The sequence below is a fragment of the Nelumbo lutea genome, chromosome 4, assembly GCF_056320005.1.
Source record: "Nelumbo lutea isolate HS-2025 chromosome 4, American lotus-T2T, whole genome shotgun sequence".
NCBI lineage: Eukaryota > Viridiplantae > Streptophyta > Magnoliopsida > Proteales > Nelumbonaceae > Nelumbo > Nelumbo lutea.
This window is the reverse complement of record NC_142687.1, coordinates 100073472-100089961: the sequence shown is the minus strand read 5'-3', so window position 1 is coordinate 100089961 and position 16490 is coordinate 100073472. Positions and strand designations below refer to the sequence as shown.

General features: G+C 36.9%; 1 protein-coding gene across 2 annotated transcripts in view; it reads left to right on the top strand.

The window, feature by feature from the left end:
- Positions 1-5791: 5791 nt before the first annotated feature.
- The window catches only part of LOC148862181 (CSC1-like protein ERD4), a 105193-nt gene continuing 94494 nt past the window's right edge, over positions 5792-16490 (top strand). Inside the window, exons 1-4 of one of the 2 annotated variants that reach the window (XM_088982979.1) lie at positions 5806-5883; positions 6003-6407; positions 9576-9718; positions 12429-12701. In XM_088982979.1, coding sequence (XP_088839105.1) covers positions 6140-6407; positions 9576-9718; positions 12429-12701 — 684 coding nt within the window. In that variant the 5' untranslated portion in view covers positions 5806-5883; positions 6003-6139. Of the gene's footprint in view, positions 6408-9575; positions 9719-12428; positions 12702-16490 lie in introns of both variants that reach the window. The other variant, XM_088982980.1, reaches the window with a different exon arrangement.

Sequence of the window (16490 nt, the reverse complement as noted above, 5' to 3'; positions counted from 1 at the left end):
TAGTAGGAGTTCTAGGTGCTTGCAAGGTCTTGTATTTGGGCTTAACAAATGTGATAACAAAACCTTAATGGTGTTCAAAACTTGAACACCTACTTGCTTACAAATATTTATTTTTTAGCATAATAGTAGGTTTACAGCAAGAGATGCCTCTGAATAGGCATATATACAAAACTTAAATTATTCAGTTGCTAGGGTTTTTCTACAAATACTCAACTCAGTGAAGAGATCTACAATAGATAGGGGAGATTGTACAAGTTCAAGGGCTTCTCAACTTTTCTCATCCTTAAAAATATTGAAGCTTAGGAATATATTCAACAAAATAATTCTAGTTAACTTGCTCTCTTTGAGAAACAACTATACATATGTATAAGAAAAGCACAAATTGTTTTTTTAGCTGAATTTTAATCTCTTGCCTTTTATTTATAGAGGATTAGTGAGCAAGCGATTGTTTCAAATTTCCTTTAACATGTTAGAAAGATTTTCGTAGATGACAATAGCCTTTTGAGCATTCACAGTCAAATTTCTTCAAAGTAGTTGACTATCAAAATTGCTAATTGGCTACTTCACAAAGGGAGACATTTTTTCTTATAAAGTCGATTGGTTCCCCTATATTAGTCGATTGATATCATTTTTGAACTTAGTCTGTCTGAATTAGTCAACTATGATTCTTTGGGCAATCAACTACTCTTTTCAAATAGGGCATATTTATACCAAGGCTGTCACGATTAGTTGACTATGCCTTTTGGGACAATCGGCAATGTCTCTCAATCAAGCTAAACTTGCCTCCGTTGTCACAGCTAGTCAACTATACACTTCTAAGTAGTTGACTACTCTAAAGAGCTAGTATAATCTTGCTTAACAACACTTAGAAACCTTGGGAATTCTTATCCAAAGATTTGGGTTCTCTTCCATTGACTTTCAAAATATATTTTTCTATAATCACGTATTTAAGTCCAAGAAAGCTTAGGAACCAAACCCATTCTAGCCATTAGTCTCTAAGGTTGCTTATACTAAGTTTAGTCTTGTTGAAAATCAAGAAAGTGCATCATATGCAACTAATTACATCAGGATCCTAAATGATTGACATAAATTCAGCATAACTTGACATAGTCTTCTCTTTAATGAGTTGTTGTAGCAGTTGACCTTTGAGTAACTCCAAAATCATTTAGTTCTTCAATAGCCTTAATATGTGATGAGAATAAAAATTATCATATTTTTATCCATTAATATTCAGTCTTTTACACTTATTTAGTACTTAACTGGACTCACGATTCTTGTATTTCGATTTAGGGCACGAAAGAAGGAGTAGGGTGAAAAATAAGACTAATCGGGTAATTTTGCATAGTTTTGGTGCCATGCAGTAATCTGGGCATAACTCTCCCATCCGGACTCCGATTAAGATGATTCAAGATGCATTGGAAAGAGAAGGAAAAAATATACAACTTTATTGCTTTGAGTTTTGATAGATTTGGAATGCATCGAGGTCAAAATCGAGCTCGAAGTCTAAACCAATTCATAGAGAAGCCTAGTTCGCAGCAGAAACCCAATTCACAGAGAAGCCTTGCAGCAGCCCAATACGAATGCAAGAATAAGACACATCAAAGAGTCCTATCAGATTCAATTTTCTATTGTATTTCTAGAAGGATAAAAGAGATTAAGATTACCAGTTAGGAGATAGGAATAGATTAGATATAATCTAGGCATTATCTATTAGAGAACTAAACTCCCAATGAAGAAAGAACTCCTTAGAGGAGCATGAGACAACTCCCTCCTAAGTTTATATAAAGGGGGTGGACTAGCACCCAAGGCACCACTCAACCTTGGGGGAGAAGACCTCAACTCTTCTTCTCTCTTCTCCTCTCTTCTTCGTTCTCTGATTTTTTTTTTTGGAGTTTTCACCATGACCATGCGTGGCTAAACTCTTGTACTTGGTCGAAGGAAGTAAAAGCCTCAGAGTCCACCAAACTGTGAAATCTAATTTAGTTTTTATTGTTTAAATTCATGCTTGGGATATCGAATGTTCTTCTATGTTTATATCTATGATTGTTTCGTTTGATTGCTAGGAAGGCCTACTAGTTTATTATTCGTTACAATCTATTGCTAGATTAGATATCAAATCCGTAATTGTTTGATCCCTTTAATCTGCGAAGCAACTAGGGTTTAATGATTTGCTGCGTCAGAAATTGTTAGATCATAGGAAGAACAGTCGACTAAATTAAATGCAATCGCTTGTGCTTGTGTTGTTTAGATTCATCGATCTCTAATACTTAATGCTATTGCTGGATTAAATCTTTAACGCTAGTTTAGGGGTTGTTCAGTAGTAAGGGTTAAGATGATCACTTGTTTTCCGATTAACTGATAGTAGGAAGATGTAGAAAATTAATTCCTACGATGAATATTCAAAGTCTGAATTGATTTATCTTTGCATCGATGAGCAGTAGTGTAATTCTGATGGTGGATGTTATCCTAGACCAAGATTTGTTCATTGATTAATTTCAGCACTCAAAGTTACCTATACTCTCATTTAAATTATGTTCTTTATCAATTCTGATTTTCTTTATTTTAAATCTGATTTTCGTTACACACACCCCACCTCCATTTTTGATTCACGTACCACATAATTTGGGTTAGATACTCTATGTGGGAACGATCCCTACTTGCACTACTACATTGTTTTAATATTTTTTGGAACAAAGAAGCTTAGTAAAGATTGTTGTACACTTAATCACACCATTAGTACTATTAATGAGTTTATTATTATCAAAACACATAGGGTCAATGGTACTTATTCTGATTCTCTTGTTACTCATTGAATCTAAGCTTCTTGGGCCATCTAAGGAAGGGCTTATTGCGAACCTCAAGTAATTAAGTGTCTACAAAGCATTCAAGTGTGTAGTGGTAATAACTTGGAGCCTTTTACGACTGGATTAAGGTTGTCGACTTGGAACAAGCTCCTCCTATGGTCGTCTCTGTCTTGATCTCTACGGTTATTTCTGTCTTTTTTCCTTTGATCAGATCTTTCCTCTTCCATTGCTTAGCACTTATGTCTTCTTGGCATTGATGTAGTGATGTTGAGGTCCTCTTATTCTTATTGTTGCTTATGAAGTGGTTCACGAATAGGTTGGTGAATTGGTCTCACAATCCAATTAACTTGGGCAGTAATATAGAAACCACTATCAAGCTACACCCATGGATGTAGCTCGGAAAATTGACTTGTAGTAATTGTTAAGGAGCATGAGGGCCCTAAAGTTACTTATAAAATGGTTCATGAACAGGTTGGCAAATTGGTCCCACAATCTAATCGACTCAGGTGGTAATTTAGAAACCACTATTGAGATACCTCTGTGAACATGGCTTGGAAGGACCTATAGGTGATTGGACTGTAGTAGTTGTAGAAGAGCATGAGGGCCCTAAAGTTTTGCAAATGGTCTATAGGGTTTCTTTTTCCGTTGTAGGCCTTTATGGTTGGTGTCTTGAAGTTGGATGCGAGTGGCTCTTCTCGAATATATGCAGTGAATAGTGGATTCTTAGAGAGTTGTTGTCCAAGGTTGAATTACGTTTTTCTTTCTTCATCGATCACTGAGAGTCAAGCTCACATGTCTTTGAGCACTATTTTTGAGGACTAGTTGTGCATGTCTATAATTGAGACAGTCCTGAAGATTATTGGAGGGGGTTTTTATTGGATCGTCCCGAGCATCGTACTGCTATTGTTCTGGCTACAGTTGTTGTTGCTTGCTTGGTCATCTGGATGGTGAGCGGGTTTTGGATCCCGACCTTGTTGTTGAGGTGCTTCATGGCTACAAGACATTGTCAACCCATTGTTGAAGACTCTAGAATTGTTCCTAAGTGATGGGTTGGTTCTCTTGCGATGCTTGTGGAGGGTTGGGTTGTTGGTTTTATGGTAAATTCTTTGCAGATAGACTTGCTAAGAGTGAGACAAGGCTTGTGAATCCCTATTAATGTGTGTATAAGTCTTTGAGCAACAGATAGAAGAGATGGAGGAGTTTGTAAGTCAGATGAGCCAAGGAGGTCGTATGAACCAAGCAACTTCTGAAGGCACTTGCAAGCAAGAAAGATAGAGAGTCTTGGGGTGTCTTTGGGGGAAAACTCTCTGCTCTGATGTTTAAGTTAGTAAGTGCACAAAGAGACATCAAACCGGAAAGTAAAAGACGAGGTATGAAAGCCAAGAAAGGGCTAAAATATGCACACTGTTTTTTTTTTTTTTTAGGGATGTCTCACTTATTTATAGAGGAGTCATTGTGCTCGTCGAGGAGTCCTAATCTTGTTGGGAGATGACTGCCAGGTCTGACCTAAGCTTCTCATCATTTATGCTTATCGGTGTGAAGGCGTATTAGAGGCATTTGGGTGAGACCAGTCGGTTAGATTGACAGTCCGGACTGGTTTGGGTCATCAAGAAGTTACTTGATTGTTTCATTTAGGGACACGTGGTAGCTTGGAATTAGACTTCACAAATGGGTCTAATCACATTCCCTAACAAGCCCCCTCAAACGCATGGGATGAAAGATTTGCATGTATTTGGCATAACTAGTGTAATAATAATATGAGGATGTATCCAGATCTCCAAATGATGATGATGTTGTAAGCTAATGATGACATGCCATTGTAGTAATCCTTCTACATCTTCACGAGAGAAAGCCTCCATAGGATAGAAGTTTTAATCCATGCCCTATAATTTAGGGGTAATTTAAGGGATTTACCCCATGTATTTCTAAGTGGTTGTCTTCAGATAAGAAAAATTTGGGGATTCCTTGTCCTAAACTTGTTCCATTGCCATTCCTAACCAAACCAAGAGTCAATATGCAAGTATTGTAAACACGTAACCATGTTTAGGAATACTAGGAGTAGGGGGTGTTAGACAATGTTAGTGGTTTATAATTGCCACCTCAGCAAAAATATATGCATTTCTTTCGAATCCGGATCACCTGCCAATAAAATAGGTTTCAAACCTCTACCAACAAAGATTTCACACCACACATCTCATACATGATGAATCTCACTTTTATGATGAAATGCGACGGTGATTAGATCAAATTGGTAGAGGGTTGGAACGCGTTTTATTAGCACAAGATCCTGACTCATTTCTCTCTGTTTTTCACACACGTATTTGCAGTTTGCAGCGGATCCCAAACCCGTCGCGTGGAGTGAAGAGTGAACTGACCATGTCAACGCACGGGGACGGGGTCATCGGCAATTGAAACAAGAAAACAAACTTATGAATGTCAACTGGTCAAAACTCAAAACGTCCCGTGTTGGCAGGAGAGTAGAATAGATATGTCAACACCTGTCAGCTTTGCTTCCTAGGTCGTAGCTCGTAGGGTAGCCCCTGAGGGGTATGCCTTAGTTTCCTGTAATTTACAAAACCACCCTTTGAGTTTGATGTGCACAATCAAAAACAAATAACCGGGTCAGACCAGACCAGACCGGCCTTGCACCCAATTTGGCCCCCAACGACAAGGAACGGTTTCTATTTTCCAGAAAAGAATAGCCTTCTGGTTCGATTTGTCTCTGCTTCCTGGTTTGAACCGAAGAACCAACCAACCGGGTCTGACAGAAAGAACCGTTACCTGAGACTTCGGTTCTACCTGCCAGAGTCAGGACACCGGACATTATGTTATATAAAACAACGTCTAAGGTCAATACTGTCAGTTTGTATTAAAATTACCGGCAATTCGGACATTTTAGGTGGTTTGACAGTTAAGCAGGGAGGACATTTCAGTAATTTGAACCCATTCACACAATCATATCACAACCACACCCTACCACTCTCTCTCTCTCTCTCCGTCTTCCTTTCGTCAGTTCGGAACTTCGGATCTCCTTTCTTCCCCTTTCTCTCCTTTTCCCTTCTCGCCTCTTTTTGCAGAGGTAAAACTAATAAATGAAAGAAGACCTGAGAACAGCTAGCTAATCATCTCTACAGTTTTTTTCTTTCTCCATAAAACATGTATTATAATAATAACAACTATCATCATCGATCTCTGCAGCTCTCGCTTTCATTGAACAATTCAATGGCTATTGTTTTTGGATTTTAGAGAACCTGCTTTTCTGGGTTCCACCCACCACGGAAAAAGGAAGAAAAAGCTGAGGTAGAACAAGAAGTGAAGCACAAGGGAATAGGAGCATGGATTTAAGTTCATTTCTGACGTCTCTCGGAACTTCATTCCTAATATTTGTGGTGTTGATGTGGATATTCGCATGTCTTTCGAGCAAACCCGGGAACGATGTTGTATACTACCCAAATCGGATTCTCAAAGGCTTGGAGCCTTATGAGGGTGCAAGGACGAGGAGCCCATTTACTTGGATTTGGGAGGTTCTGTGTTCCACTGAAGCAGATATCATTTCCATGTCTGGCATCGACACGGCCGTTTATTTTGTCTTCTTGAATACCGGTTAGTCTCTCGTTCTTCCACTTTCCTGTTTTTTCTTGTTTAATCTTTTTTTTTTTATGTTAAACGGATTTGAATAATTCTTTTTCTTCTTTTATTTATGGTGATTATATTTAATTCTAGGCCTCTCTCTTTATCTTTTAGTGCTGCTGGTGTTTATTTGTTTTTCGTTTACTTGTAAGGTTGGGTGGTGTCAGAAATTTTAACTTATTTTTTTGTTGTTTTTTAGTTTAGATGGATTACTTTTTGTGATGATTTTTTCATCATCAAGTTGTTTGTTCATTTTCACTCTATTATACTGGGACGGGTTTTTGGAGGTTCCATTTTTTGGTACCTTTTATATGTTCTTTTGAAAATTTTAATTGCAATATATTACACTCCCTCCTTTTTGTTGGATTTTTGACTTTCTTGTGACTTTTTTTTTTAATTGTTTTCCCCACTCCCTTCCTTTAGAAGTTTTGTTCTTTCTTTATTGGCGTTTCTAAGTTTTTTTTTTTTTCTTTTTGTTTGACCAGTTGTACCCAACATAGATCATATGATATTATGACTTATGTACCATTATAGGTCTGCGTTCTGCATTTTCTTTCGCAGTTAATACTATGAAACAAAAATTATATTGCAATTAATATTCGCCCTTATTTTTATTCAAAAATTCACTTAATAGTGCTTTTCTTTACTCTTTAGTTTTCTATTCTCTAGTTTTTTGTTGGGACATTTTCTCTAGTAAATAGTGTTCTCTTCAGTACTTGTCTTCACATTTTGGTGAGGTTTTCATGCCGAGTACTTTAAATTATTGTCTATAATTTTCCAAGAGAAAATGTTTTTGATGTTTCTCAAGGTATCTTTTTTTCATGTCCACTACTAATTTAAAGTATAAACTGCTCAGAGGTATTGTTCTCTACTCATACATTGTTTCATGTGTTTTTTTTTTTTTTTTTTTTTGCTGTTTCTAGTTAGTTATTTAATTAGGTGGAAGAACAGAATGAAGATTCATTTTTTAAACTTTTGTGGCCTATCATCAGTAGCATATCTTATGTAAAGAAATAGGATAGGAAGATTGACCACAAGTTTCCCCCATCATATGATTGGAGGTGCCAGAATCAATGATACAGAGATGATTAGGTGAAGAACAATAATAGGTAAACTCACCAAACAGGCTGAAAACAGAAAACGCAGAGGACAGAGCTGCTTGATCTTCTCCTTTGTCATAACGTTAGGAGCATCTCCCTTTGCCAGTACAGTAGAGGATGATATGCCATCTGATCCTTTAACTGAGGTGTGATAGGCCCTGTGCTGATTTTTCTTTCCTCCAGAATAGTCCCCTTTTGGTGGTCCAGTGGGGCATTAGGATATAATATGTCCATGATTCTTATAGTAGGTGCACATGTTCTTCTTCCTACAATGAGACACCACATGCCCAAATTCCTTACATTCATAATATTGTACTTTAGATAAATCCTTCTTTGATTGGACTTATCTACCACTAGAGACACAATCTCCACCCCTTCATTCTTTGCATTCATACAAACCTGAGTAACCATTTTAGTTTCTTCATGAAGGATCTCACCAAGAATACTGTCAGGAGATGGTACAATGTCCCTACACAAGATATTTGATATTATCACCTCATTCATACAGTAGGCTGGTGATATCTCTCCTGTGTGAACTAATTCATACTCTGTCCAAAGATTAATGAAACCAGCATAATACTCCTGGATTTTTCTTTCACTCTGGCTATATGAGAAGTTTTGTCTCAATTTGATAATGTCTCGAGATGTTTGATTGTTGATAAACTTTTTCCAGATAATCATACATCTCATTGGCTGTTTGGAGACCCATCATAGAGATAGCAACATCTATAGTAATAGTACTAAGAATCTGGGATGCGATTTGGGCATTATTAATCCTCCAAGTTTGCAGCCCTTTCACATCAGCTTCATTTGGCTTGGTGGTAGTGCCATCAATGTACCCCCACAAACCTTTTCCCTCAACATAAAATTGAAAATGAAATTGTCATAGAGCATTATTGGTCCCATCGAACTTGATAGGAAGCACAACACCTCTTTTTGAAGTCATCAGAAGGAATGAAGTTAAATAAAAAAAAAGCACTGGAAGGCAAAAAGATGCTGAAAATTCCTTGGCAGTCCAGAAAAGGAAAGTTCACAGGTATATCAAACTAAAGAAGGGATTGAAATCCTAGTAAACCAAATCCGAGTTTCGCCAAAATTATAGGCTGAAGGAACAGCCTAGGGCGACACGAGATTTTAAATCTTAAGCCAAATGAGAGAAACGATGTAAACACTAACCTGAATGACATCTTTTCTCAAAAAACCAAATCTCCTTGTTCTGATCGAAACAGCTCCAAGAAGATGCCAAGAACCAGTGCAAATAGAGAAAAAGAAATCCCTATTTGGTGCACAATAGAGGAGGGAAAGCTGAGAATAATAGCAGAGAAATCAAACCTGCTATGATATCATGTAAGTGCAGTTCGAACAAGAGAAGACCAGTGATTTAAAAGGTGCACCTGAGGCATGCCTAGGTGCACAGGCGAGGCTCATTTTAGGATATGTGCCTTGCCTAGGTCCTAGGCACGACACTTTCAAAAGGAGTGTGCCTTGTATGCCTTGCACTTCATCCCAGAAGCGCACCTTTTGAAAATTTGTGCATTTATTCTAGTTTTTTATAACTTTAAGTGTCTTTTAAAAATATCCTTTTTTAGGATGAATGAATGAACAACATTAGAAAATATGGGGTTGTTGGAGCTTTGGTGAGCGAGCGAAAAGTTAAAAGAACATGCTTGCTGAAACATGCTAACAAAGAATAAAGAATATATTCCTTTAACATAGACCAATCTGGACAGTAGGAGAGAAATTTAGAGAGAAACACAATTTTTGAATAATTGAAGACAGAAAAAAGACATAGAAGCCCTTCCCAATGATGAAACTGTGATCATGTTAGAGGTCTTATCTGATATTCTACTGTGTACTATAGAATCAACAATTTTGTTATAGTGCTTCCACTGCACAGCAGAAGAGAGTCATGGTTTTCAAAAATGCTAAAATTATTCTTAGAAAATATGTTGGAGGACATGCTATATTCTTGGTACTTCATTTATTTTTAGAATTAGATCTATGATATTATAAATATTCATCTGCTTAATCAATGTTTCAGTTTTGGGTATATTGGTTTTATCTGGGCTTGTGCTGCTCCCAGTTCTTCTTCCAGTTGCTGCAACTGATGATAGTGTGTCAAATCAGAGCACTGGCAATGGAACCTTCAGCAACCTTGACAAAATATCCATGGGAAATGTTAAAGTAAGACTTTTAGCTTTTTCCATGAATTTATATTTTATCCTTTATGCTTCATTTATCCTTATTGTTCTTTCCTTCTCAATAAGAAAAAAAAAACACCCATTTATTGATTCTATATATGTTGGAGATCCCAAGAACCTTTTCACCAAGATTAGATCTAGTAAATTGCAGATTAGTACCCTGTACTTTGGGGCTAATCTCACTTTAGTACCCGAACTTGAAATGTGCCACTGCAGTACCTGAACTCCCAAAAACTGCCAATTTAGTACCTGCTGTTAGCAATCTGCCAGTTATTGGTATCACATGAGGACATTTGTGACTTGATTTTTTTTAAAAAAGCCAAGACCATTTTACCTTGATTGTCTAAACCCCCCTTTGTTATGGATTTAATAACTGGAGAAAGAATACAACAATGACAATCTAAACCCCTCTTCTCCGGCAATGTCAGAGGAGGTAGCAATGTGTTTATTGAAGTTTTTGCAATCAAGATTCTCCAGTGCTGGTGCACACTTTGAGAGTACTTTTGTGAGAGAGGCTTCTGATAGTCTGTAGAAAGCTCTTCTAGTGGTTGACTAGTTATGTAGATCAATCTTCTGAGCTTTTGCGGGGAAAGACATCCAGTGATGTAGAAATTTCATTGGTTCTGTCAGTTCTGCTCATTTACTCATCAAAGTTGACAGAACAATGGTTCTAGAAGTTTAAAATTAGAACTATTTTCATACAAGAAAAAAGATCTCTCTTCTCCTTTTTTTTTGTGGATGAAACAATAGAAAATGATGTGTATCAATTATGAGCTACACTTCTTTCAACTGTTATACTGTATTATATTCTTGTATACAAGGCCCCATTGAGCCTTTCAGAAGCATTCTTCCTCAGTCTAATGACTCTTTTGGAGAACAAAGTTCAAGTCTAATGGAGTTTTGTTTCTCTTCATGGGTTGCTATGCAAAGAAAGAGTCCCAATGACAACAATTGGAGAAGAACCTAACCTCAACAAAAGGCCCATGGCTTGCTTTATTTGTGTTCTTGATTGATTATGGTTAATGTATTTTGTTTGTATTCTTGATTGAATATTACTGATCTTTTTGCTCCAGGTTACTGTATAAAACTTTGAAGTCAGCACAGAGATAATCTCAAACCTCATATCCACAACCAAAATCCATTAAAATGGAAAACAAGCTGAAGACATGATTCAAATTCATCATCTACTAATGTAATACTACAATGCGTTGTTACATGTCAGAAATTGTTCCTAAATTTTTTCCACCCAATTAGTTCTACAGTTCTACACATAAAGTGAACCTGCAACTCTCTATCATTTGGTCTCCTTGAATTGTTCTTTGGATCGTCTTTTTCCTTTTGTGGCTCGTTGAAGCTGGTCCATAATCAGAATGGCACATTGAGCAATCTGTCTTCCCCAAGCATGGCTGATGATCTAGATCAATATTTCCACACCGCTTGCAATCACCTTCACCAGACAATTTGTTTTTCCTGCAGAAGTGGCAACAAATTCTACAAATAAGGTCATAGATGTTTCCCCTGGTTTTGCTGTCACAGCGGCCAACCAAAATATTGGGAGAAAGTTTTCTTAACTCTGAAACATCTACATTCATAGAAGGCACATTTGCTGGCCTCTCTTCTTCTCCTTCTCCTTTACTAAATAATCTCTGAGGCTTTGATTCTTCATGAGGTAAAATAACGTCACCAAATTTTCCCTTCAAACAACCAGAACAACACAGAATTTAGTTCAGACTCGGGGTTGACAGATTTTCCATTCAGTCAATCTGAAGAGCATAAAGCTGTGCACCTGTACATAGACTGATTTTGTAGGGTATAAAGGAGCTTGGCTCTCTGATATTCAGGCATTTTGGAAGCTTTCATAATCTCTTAAAACTCAAAGGGTATTTGTGTCCTTTCACATGCCATCTAACATCGGTTAACAATTTTGACTAAACTGGCAGTTTTTGAGAATTCAGGTACTGCAGTGGCATGTTTGAAGTTTGGGTGCTAAAGTGAGGCTAGCCCCAAAGTACAGGGTACTAATCTGCTATTTACCCTAAAATTTATCTATAAATTGCTAGTTTCCCATTCTCTTGAGCATTCTGAAGATGTGTATAACCCTGTTTTGCAATTCACTGTCTATGTGATGACAAGTTCTTAGGAAGAAAAGTCTGGTTTGGTAATTCAGTAGGAAATATCAGAATTCCAAGCATCACTCTTTAGTGGTCACATCTAGACACTAAAAGAGGAGAACTGTTAAGGCAGTTCTACCCATCATTTCTCTTTATGTTGATCAGTTAACCAAAGCATTACCTAGGCTTTTTGTAGGCCACCTAGGTGAGTGGACAACTAGGCTTGGTGGTTCTTAAGTTTGTAAAACCAATGTCTGCAGAGAAGGTTGGTGTTTGCAAACTTTTCCCATTAAACTCCAGTATTCAATCATTTTTCTAACTATCTTGTGGTGTTCTTGAGAAACATATTTGCTTGCCAACCAATTCAAGAAGATTTGTTTGTAGTTTCCGACACCAGGGGTTCCTCATTCATGGTATTAGAAGTTTTAGTTGGTTTCTGTGATGCTTGGTGTTGCTGTACAAGGCTGTATTTTATATGGTGGCCTGGTGACATTTGAGCTATAATGTGCCATTGTTTAATGAAATTTTGTCATGTTTCCTTCAATTTTGATTGTTCATGTGTTCTTATGCATTTATTTCCAGGCAAGAAGTCCAAGGTTGTGGGCATTCTTTTTAGGCACCTACTGGGTTTCATTTGTTACATTTTACATGTTATGGAGGGGGTACACACATGTATCTGAGCTGAGAGCCACTGCTTTTATGGCTGCAGACGTGAAAGCAGAGCAATTTACAATTCTTGTTAGGGATATACCTCCAGTTGAAGGTCAAACTCATAAAGAACAGGTTGACTCATTTTTCAAAGCAATTCATCCAGAAACATTTTACAGATCAATGGTGGTTACAGACAACGAAGAGGTATGATATGTTTTCCATTTTGACTAGATTTATGTTATTTTTACATGATTTGGTCCATAACTCTGTATACATTTTTAAGGTTTTATGGGAAGAGTTTTGTCACTGTGAAGAGACACAAGACAGAATTTGTGCTGGAGCGCTTAACTGTGGGATTCTGAGGGAAAGAGATATAATGTAATCTGAGTGGCCCTAAAAATAAGTTAACAAAATTAGCCACTAATGCTGTATTTTTGAAGCCTTAATAACACCAGTACCCACACCAGTCCATACTCATGCCATCTATGCCTATTAACACTAAATCTGGAGGATCAGCACAATCAGATGGTTGAGTGCTCTTATGAAACTGACACTATTGCAAGGGTTCTTTGCGATGTTGCATTTTCAGAATTATTACTTTATGTTGATGGTTTTTATCCAGATATAAGTTTATGTGAAAGTGTTAGAATGTAATTCTGATTATAACTGGTCAAGAAACCAGTGATACAAATATTTTGACATTTTGGAAATGTGAAGATTGGTTAGGTAACATGGATGTTGATGTTTTGTATAACATGCTGGCTACAGTAAATCCATACAGCTTATTTCTTATATTTATAATATATGTTTGGAAAATGATGTAGGGCATTCAACCTTGAAATATAGGAGTATGTTCAATAAGTCTTATGGACATGAAAAGAATAAAATAATATTCAGTGCCTGAGAGAAAGGGATATATAATAACAAAGCTTTTCAAAGTAGAAGTTGTGGCATCCAACACAAACGTTTTGAAAAAACAATATTGTTGTTAAACAGATACTGGGAGTTGGCTTTTCTTTTTTATATTTGTTGTATCATCAATTAAAAGGTATATATGAATTATTCGTACCTGATTTCATGGTTTCAGCTTTTTGCATTTTTAGCTGTCCACAATGAATTTCTGGCATCTTTTTTCTTGATCTTTGTTTTTGTATATCCTGTTAATAGATCTAAATGTATTAGTAATTTTTAATGTGGCAACTTAGGTGGGGAGACTCCATAGGTTTTCAAGTATTCACCATCTTAGTTTAGTTGCATTACTCTGTGTAGTTATTTTAGTAACCCTCTATTCTGGGTGTCTTCAGAATAATATTTTTTGAAACTCTAATGGCTTATTTAAGGGAAAATCTGTCCAAGTTTATGTTTTATACTAATGGAGGGCTTGATTGTAATTCTATGTACATTAGTATAAAGCTTAATGAAAGGGGCAATGTCCCATAATTTTTGTCTCTTTCTCTCTCTCTAAGAAGAAAAAAAGTGAAGTATTTATTGATATTATGTATCAAACATGTACAGGAGATTAGATGTACAGTGAGCCACTGTACACAGTGCAGCACAGCCAAAAAATAACTAGATTAACCCTACAGAAACTCCCTTAATAAAACAAATTTACAAAAATAAAACAATCATGCTAAAAGTTACAACAGCTTGGGGGATCCATCCACCCGGAAATACAAATGTCCAAAAACTAATTTACAATAACCATGGTGGGGGATGTCCTTGAAACTGTCATTCAATGATAACCAGGAATGAATCAGTCCAACCATCCTGCCCTATAGGTCTCAAAAATCCGCTGGTTTGTTTCCCTCAAAACACCCCATGTAATAGATTCTGTGATTGTTCTCCATAATGTCTTACCTCTTTTATTTAATCCTTCTACTTGCCAACTTTGCAGGTGGCCACTCAATGACCTATGAAAGTGCCAGCAGAGGTTAAAACCTTCACAAAAATGATTATATAACTCTATAGCCATGAGGCAGTGATTGATTAAATGATCTGTTATTTTGTGTCCATTCCACAAAGCACGCATCTTTTATCTGTGATCTGCAACCCTCTTCTTAACGGGCCATCTGCAGCAGGGAATTTATTCAGAACTGCTGTTCACATCAAGAAAGTCACCTTAAAGGGGATATAACAAATCTGAATCTGCTAGTGTGGTAAGCCCAAATCCACCTCTTCAAAAAGCTTCTTGTAGAAGGATTGGACTGTGAAACTTCCAAATGCATCCAATCTCCATTTTCTTACATCAGCCTCACTTGGTTGGCGGGATTGCAGTTTAGCATTTCAATTAAATATTCCATCTCTTCTATTCCCCAATCATTGAAAAGCCTCCTAAAGGAGAGGCTCCACATGACCCTACCATCAACAACTTCATATAAATCTGCCGCCCTTGCATCTCTGTTATCTGCTAGCACAAAAGACTCAAAAATCTATTCATTAGAGCTTTTCCTTCATACTAGCTGTCTTTTCAAAAGCTATCCTTGGAGCCAACTTTAAGGGCCACACCCTGCTGGAATTTTTCTTGGAACCTCTCCAAATGGAGCAGCCATAACTTCCATTCGGCTGGGCATTGAATCTCCAAAATCATTTGCCAATTATGGTCTGATTCATCACCCTCAGCTTTTTAACCCTCAATTCCTCCTGATTTTGATGCTTACAGACTTGATCCCAGTCAACAAAATGGATCTTATTACCCTCCTTTCCTCTATAAAAGAACTTTCTTTGCAGTCTCTAACCTATCAGCTACCTCTGTTGGCATATGAAAAAAAGGTTTGCAATTGAGATAGAGCACTATTTAGGACTGTAAATTTTTCCCCCATGGAAATATTTTGATTTCCATGTGGCTAACTTCCTCTCCGTCCTATCAAATACTGGATTCTGAATTGCCTTTCTGTGCATTTAGCCCCTAGAGGTAGGGCCAAATAAATGGTGAGCAGGCTACACACTTTACTCTCAATAATGTTGGCCAACTCTTCCATTTTAGGAACCTCCTCCGTAGGTATCATTTCACTTTTATGCAAATTTATTTTCAGACTTGATATTGCCTCGAACCATTGTAGGATACACCTAAGATTTATGACTTATTCAACTTCTGCTTCCAGGATTCTTAGTTTGATTTAGTCTAACATTGCAGTACCTATGAGGAGGATGCAGACAACTTATGAAATGTATTCTTACTTGAAGAGAGTCCATCACCAGTCCAATATGTCAAGACAATATCAGATTGAATCAAAGATATTTTCTTATTTTTAGGGAGATAAAAGAATACAGGAGTATTATGTTTGGTTTCTACTTGTTGGCAGAATATGAGTTGGTTCCTATTAATCGTTTTGATTCTTCAAAGTGTGTTAAGTGTCTTTAGAAGCACTTTGGGAAGAGGAAGGTGAATTAGTTTCTCATGAGACTTGGATCTGAACATGAGATAATAAAATTTAATATTTTATGCAGAGGAACTCTTCCAGATTTCAACTAAGTGTTGGGAGAGAACGACTTAGGGAGGAGACTAGAATCCTAAATGCAGCAAGTATTGAAGGAAAATTAGTTACATCTAGTCCAACACTGCATTTATTGCACACAAAGGTATGAAGCTAGACACTAAGGACTTGTCCAAAGTACAATTCTACAAGTGCAAGGAGTTTGAAAGTGGGAAATATCTTTGATTTCTTGCAAAGGATATAAATCCAGATATAATGAGTGCAATCATCAGTAAAAATAACAAAATATTTAAAATCCAACCATGAGGTAATCGGAGATGACCAAACATCTAGTTAAAAAGGTATGGTTGCGTGTTGAGCAGAATTAGAAGGTAAAACATGATTCTTACTCAAACAACAAATAATTTAAAAGAGGCAACAAAAGAACGTAAACAACCAAAAGCAAACAAGTAACCTAGTTTTGTAGCAAAAGGATGACCAAGTTGTCTATGCCACAAGTGTCACAACTTATTATGATTAGCAGTCTCAAAACTATAAACATTAGAAAGAAAACAAGAGC